Raw genomic sequence first — 6,947 nt, forward strand, 5'->3', positions numbered from 1 at the left:
GTCAGTAGAGAAGAGCTACTTAGATAACACCATCTGTTTTCTCTCTTCCTGGAGTAAACTCAATTTGTATATCATTAAGTTTCTTGCTGAAGTTTCCCAATCTTCAGATGAGGTTTGTGGTGCAAGAAGCTTCTCTGTCGTCTTTACTCACATTGGGTTGTCCCTGAGAATCATGCACAGAAGAGGACTGTATTTACTCTGGGTTGCTGGTGGTGTTCACTGAGATCTCTAGATTTTCTTCTTTACTCTTTGTAACATTTCCTGAGAAGCAGCTTATTTCCCCTCTTCACTTTTCTCATCCATTTCTTCATCACTGCACTCCCAGTAGCTTTCTTTGGTTTTCTGGAGGTTACTGCTTGACCCTGGAACTCCTCTTTGTGCTATATGGCATTCTGGTAAGCAGCTTCTCAATCAGGTATTCTATGTTCTTGGCTTTCTAGAAGTAGTTGAATTTAAAAGTTCTGCCACTGTGAGCCTTTTGGAAGGATATTTTTTAAAACACAGTGAAAGTAATTTTCTAACAGACATGCCATTTTTTTTATCATTTCTTTATCTTCTATTTAGGTTTCTTAAGTGGGTGGATCATTTTCAAAGTCCATATTAACATGTGCATAGGGAGGTATTTGTGATAAGGTGCTGTTCCTGTTGCTATTTCAATGGACAATATTCCAAAACTCCACATCAGCACTGCAGTCATAGGCTCTCACCTGTTCCACGATTTCAAATGCAATCCAACGTGAGGTGCGAACAATGCTTTTCTTACTACATTCCTTGTGACATCAGTCCTGTTGCTAAGAATGCACTTACCCCAAAATCTGCAATTTGTACAGAACCATCCTCAACCAGAAGAATATTACCAGCTTTCAAATCTCTATGAATCTGACCATTTCTGTGTAGATAGCTAAACCTCCCAAAACCTCTTTAAGAATTGTTGCTATTACTGCTTCTTCCATTCCTTTCTTATGCTCTCCTTGGTTGAAAATGTATTTGATGATGTTTAACACCAAGTCTCCACTTAGCAATTTCATGACCAGGCCAAGTTCAAAACAACTCTTTTACCACAAAAGAGTTGTTATAGGTCACTACATTGTGATGGCTGCACTGACTCATGACATGAATTTGTTTTACTAGTTCATACATTCTGGTCTGGAATTTTTCCAGGTTGATCTACTTTATTACTATGTGTTCTTGCCTGGGCTTGCCTAGGGCAGCCTGAACCACAGCAACAGCTCCACTGCAGATAACTTCTTGCAGCTCATATGCATCCCTGCAGATTGCCAGTCCAAGGCCTGGGAAGCTGGGGCAGGTGCCCCCTTTGCAGCTGCCAGGATGTGCCAGTCAGAAGACAATCTTCCACTTGAATCTTCCCTTGCCTCACCACCAACACCTCTCCACTTGTGAACACCCTCCCAGCTCCTGCTGCTAAATAATTATTGATCATTTTCTTTGCACATGCAATAAAATTCCATGAGCTAAAGAGTGAGAAAACAGGCCATTCTCAGTTGTAAGAAGGATGGTTATTAGGTTTCAGTGCAAAAGTTAAGATATTGAAAGTTTTCTTTGCAGAGGAAATGATCATTCAAGAAAAAGGAGCAATAAATGTTGAGTGCTGCTGTTATTCCATCAGAAGGGAAAATAATCACCTTAGCAATGTCCACTAATTAAAACATACTGCTGCTCCACTTGCATTCCAATAAAATTTGTATTACTACTCTAAAATATCTGCTGGAAATAGCTTGCATTAAAACAAAACAAAATAAAACCAAGCAGGAAAGAAATGCAATTTCAAAAATACTAAGACCATGCAATAAGAAACAGAAAAATATAAATTTATTTATATCCCAACAGATGTTTTAAAACATCATACAGTTTTTAATCACACAGAAAAGTATGTCTTTATAATAGATATTTCAGATTAAAAAACTTAGTAGCCAAAAAGGAAAATTTAACTAAAAGTATATTTCTAAAAGTAACTAATGCAAAAGAAGTCAAAAAATGATAGATATTTATTTCTCATATTTATTGTTTCACACAGATGCCTCCAGCATGTAGTTAGCTTTATTTCATACATTAAATTAAATGTAGATAAGCTATCATAGAGTTTTGTGCTGAGGTGGTTACAGTTGTGTTTGAACATACCTGTCAGATTCTCTGAGCATTCTTTCTGAAGAGGTAATATTTGATAAAGTAAAATGAAGAAAAAAGAAGAGTGATTTAATCAGCATAATAGCCAATACTAGGATGGGCATGTGACCCTGTCTCTATAGAAAATATAAAAAAGGGCTGGCACCAAAAAAACGCCAAGACTAATACAGTTGAATAAAGTATTATGGTGGAATATGTATATGTGTGAATATAAGAATACTATATCAACTTATGTAAATTTTACAAAATACCTAAGTATAACAATGCATATATGATTATATCATGCATAAAATATAAAGTGAATGTTATATTACAAATGTATACATGAAAGCTAAATAAATACTAATATAAATATTTAAATATGAAAAAATATAAAGTATTCAATATAACATTACATTGTATATTTTTTACTGTTATAAATTTTTAAGTAAGTTCCTATTGAACCCTATAAAATAAAATTAGCCATGTACCAAATCTCTAATTTTCTTGAAAAGTTGAAATTTATGAAAGTGGATAAGAACATAGTTGGAAATACTATCATTCAGTATAATGAAAAAAATCATAGAAATTTCAAAAAACTACCCATAACCAAAATACCATTCCACTTTATTCAAATAATGATTTAAAAAGAGAGGACTCTAATTCTAATAACAATATTAAATAACATACACAAAGAAATGTTTATGATTTGAATATACTTTAGACTCCACAAACCCCCCAAAATAAACATAAACCTTAAAGAACTTATTGAGAAATATTCTGAGCCCTTTGGCTAAAAGAAATTGTTGATTTTCTTTTCTTTCTCTGCCTTTCTCTCTGTGTTCCATCACATCCTCTGCTGTCTATACTACATCTGCCCGAGTATTAGTTACTCCATATTCACAAGTCTTGAAGAGATAGTAGTCTCTCTGATCATTATGCAGAGGAAACATACACACTGTACGTAAATCCATAAATTGCAAACAAGGACTGTGGAGTGCAGTTGGAAATAAACTCACTTTATACAACAAACCTAAGTCACATTGACTGAAGAAAGTTGCATACTGTGAAGGCACCACATGGAATTTAAGAAATATCTATCCCAGCAGAAGAGCAAATCTTACCAAAGCAACACAAGCAATACAGAAAAACAAGGTAATGTGTCAACTTCTAAAATTTAGCATTCCATACTATCATTCCAAAAACACCAATGTGGATGAAATGCCAGACAAAGAATTCAACAGGCTATTAAAAAAAAAACTCAGTGAAATCTGAGAGAATACAAATAAACAATTCAGAGAATTAAAGAAAAAGATACAAAATATAAATGAGAAATCAAATAAAGAGAAAATTTTGGGGAAAAGAACCAAACACAAATCTTAGAAATGAAATACTCAATAAACTTGTCAGATAAAATCTCAGCTGAATATCAAAATACTAAACTAGATCAAAAGGAAGAGAGAATATCTGAACTCAAAGATGATTTTGCCAAAATATTATATTTAGACTGAAATAAATAAAAAGAAGAAACCTCCAAAAAACCATTAAAATATCAAACATTCATATAGTTGACCTACTAGAAGGTGAAAAGCTACATTCAGAGTGCATAGAAAAAATATAAATTGAAATAAGAGTCACAAATTACTCAAATATTAGGAAAGACATGGGCATCCATGTTTCAGGGATATTTAGAGCCCCAATATAGAAATAATCAGAGATGAACAACTAAATGACATGTTACAGGTAAAGTGTCAAAAATCCAGAAGAAAAGAATATTAAATTTGCAAAAGAAGGTAAGTCATGCCACAATAAATGATAACCAATTAGACAAACAACAGATTTTACAGCCAAATCCCTAAAGGCCATAAGGGCATGAAATAATGTGCTTCAAGTCCTGAAAGAAAATAACTCAAAGAACATTAATATAAGAGCAAGGTTATCATTCAGAATTGAAGAATAATCAAAGACATGTCAAGATAAGCGTAAACAGAGGGAATTCATAATCACTAGGACAGCATTATAGATATTTAAGAGAACTCTATCTACACTCAAGAGAAATAAGGCAATCATATTCATGTGAAAGAATAAATCACAAAGGGTAGTATGCTAAAGAGATATAGGAAGGAATCAAATATTTATGTAGTAGGCCATCAAACCTACGAGAGGAATAAAAGATGAATAAATGAACATAAAATATTCAAAACAACTAGAAGAAAATCACTGAAATAGCAGGAACAAACACATACATTTTAATAATAATTCTGAAATTAAATAGTCTTAATTCTCTGATTAAACGGACTTACTAAATACATTAAAAAATAAATAAGACTTAACAGTGTGCTACATATAAGCAATTTACCCAAAATGCAAAGACAGACTGAAAGTGAAAGGAAGGAAAAAGTATTAAAGGCAAATGGAGAAGTAACTGTTGCAGCCAGCGGGAGCTGGGAGGCAACACTGAGTCTCCAGTCCCTGGAGGTGCCCAGCGGGAAAAGGAGGAGGTGGCCACAGCGGTCCTGAAAGAAGACCCTGCCATGCCTCTGCTCAGCCAGCATGTCGTGGACTCTGCTGCTTCTGAGCCCGCGCAGCGGAACCCCGGGCGGTGGCTGCAGGTGCAGCTCTGACGCTCTGGGAGACTGGGGGCGCCCCAGGCGCGGGGTCGGGGATTGGGGAGCTCCAGCAGTCGAGTGGAGCGCGCTGCCACCCGCGGCCATAAGGAGGGACGAGCGAGACGCCAAAGCCATGAGGTAGCCGCAGCCGCAGGACAGGGCCAGCTCGCCCCTCGAGAGTCTGAGGAATCGCTCCGGGAAGAGCTGCATGAGTCCGCTGCGGCAGAACCCTCTGCCCGGAAGGGTTCCTTCTTCCATCTCTGCCTCCCCCAAGGCAGTCGCGGCGTGGCTCCCCTTTCTCCCTGGCGCGCCTCTCGCTGGGCATCCTGGTCGCCTTTGTCCTTGCCCTGCTGCTCGGTGCGGGGCCCAGGAGCTGGGCTGCCAGGGCCACCTGGCTGCGGACGCTGCTGAGCATGTGCTCGCACAGTCACAGACTCCTCTTCAGCATCGCCTGTGCCTTCTTCCTCACCTGCTTCCTGACGCGGACCGAGCGGGGCCGGCCCTGGCCTGAGGGGCGGCTCCTGGTGGCTTCTGGCACTGCCCGCCTGCTGCTACCAGAGGAACTTCTTAGTGTGGCAGTGGTGGTCTTGGCCTGTGGGGGACACGGCCGCGGCGGTGGCGGCGGTGGGGGACAGGTTGTTGTTGGTGCTGAACTGCGTGGATCTGCTGACGCTCGCGCACCTGGTTCCGCTGGGGCACAGCATCCTGGTGCTGCTCTTCGCCGGTCACTATGGTAGTGGCAAAATGTTCAGGAGACCTTCGTTGCCTTGTATTTCGAGGGAACAGATGATTCTTTGGGATTGGGACTTAAATCAGTGGTATAAGCCTCATAACCAGAATTCTGGAGGCAGAAATGGAGTTGATCTTTCAGTGCTAAATGAGTCTTGAAATATGGTGTCAGATCTTCTGAATGACCCAAGCCTTCCCCCACACGTCATTTCTTCCCTACAAAGTTTCAGAAGCTTGATGGGTGCATTTTCTGGGTCCTGTAGGCCAAAGATTAATCCTCTCACAACATTTCCTGGATTTTACCCCTACTCCAAAATAGAGGATCCAGCTGAGAAAGGAGATCAAAAACTTCCTCCCAGAGGAAGAAGAAAAATGTAAAGCTGAGGGAAATAAACTGCAGGGAGAGAAAAACCTCCTTATCTCAAGTAGATGACATTCAGGTCATTGAAGAAGCAGATGGAGAGGAAGAATGACAGTTCAAAAAAAAGAAGTCATACAAAAGAAACCTAGAAGGCAGTGCCCAGGGTCAGAAATCATTTCCCAATGTTCACTGGGCTGACTTTCAACTGACCAGTCCCACATGGACAGACCCTGATACTGTGAGAGGATCTTGACTGTGTTGTCAATTTTCCATTCCTAAGTACTTTCATCACCTGTACTAGAAAATTACTCTTTGAGGTAGGTTTCCATTGATTCTTGTTGCAAAGCCCTTACTCAAAGCTTTCACTGGTGTTTAAGTACTTTGTCAAAATACTGCTTTGCTGGGTAGTGAGCTTTTATTTTTCATGGGGGAGAGTCTGTAATGAAAACCTCAAGTGACTTACTTTAGTTTAAAAGTGGCCAGAACTTTCTGCTTCTGTGAAAACAGATTCATTTTTATTTCCAAATGTGTCTTTTATGTCTCTGAACATTTTGAAAAGTCTGTTCCTATCTAAATAGAATTGATGTGGCCTTTCTGAGGAATTTCTGCTAAATCCAATATACTGTTCACTGCTGTTCTACCAGCTAGGATTATCCATGAAGGATAGAGTGACCTTTGTTATATTTAACAAAATCCAGGTGCATCAATTTCTGATGCTTTTTACTGTTGTGTATTATCTACTATGTGTGTTTTATTTCTGCTCAGAGTATTCAGGTTTGCTATGGATATCAGAAGTCTAAATTCTGGTCTTATTGACTTTATGTTCCATGGTTGAATTTTAAAGCTGTTTAACAATGAAGGAATTTTATTCTTTAGTCAAAACTGTTGTTTTTACCCTTGTGCAGGATTTGTAAACATTGTTAGTTAATATAAACAGTATAGATTTGTTAGAAAAAAAAAAGCTGTCCTAATATTGATGTTAACCTTTTATGATATTAGCATCATTTTCTCTGTTCTTAGATGAATTTGAGACTAATTAAAGCCAAGGAAAAGGATATATCTGTCTTTTTGCCTTAATGTAAAATCAAATGAAATTAATTCTATCAAAGATAAAGAACAAAAGA

General features: G+C 38.3%; 1 protein-coding gene and 1 pseudogene across 1 annotated transcript; one reads left to right on the forward strand and one right to left on the reverse strand.

Annotated features, from left to right (window-relative positions):
- Positions 1–228: 228 nt before the first annotated feature.
- On the reverse strand, positions 229–2,159 carry LOC124973614 (STE20/SPS1-related proline-alanine-rich protein kinase-like; annotated as a pseudogene).
- Positions 2,160–4,677: 2,518 nt separating this feature from the next.
- On the forward strand, positions 4,678–5,621 carry LOC124973615 (cGMP-inhibited 3',5'-cyclic phosphodiesterase B-like). Its single transcript, XM_047537453.1, is given in 3 exon segments — positions 4,678–4,871; positions 5,008–5,229; positions 5,231–5,621. Coding segments are annotated over 3 exon segments (807 nt in total).
- The last annotated feature ends 1,326 nt before the right edge of the window (positions 5,622–6,947 follow it).

Source organism: Sciurus carolinensis, unplaced genomic scaffold, assembly GCF_902686445.1.
Source record: "Sciurus carolinensis unplaced genomic scaffold, mSciCar1.2, whole genome shotgun sequence".
Lineage (NCBI taxonomy): Eukaryota > Metazoa > Chordata > Mammalia > Rodentia > Sciuridae > Sciurus > Sciurus carolinensis.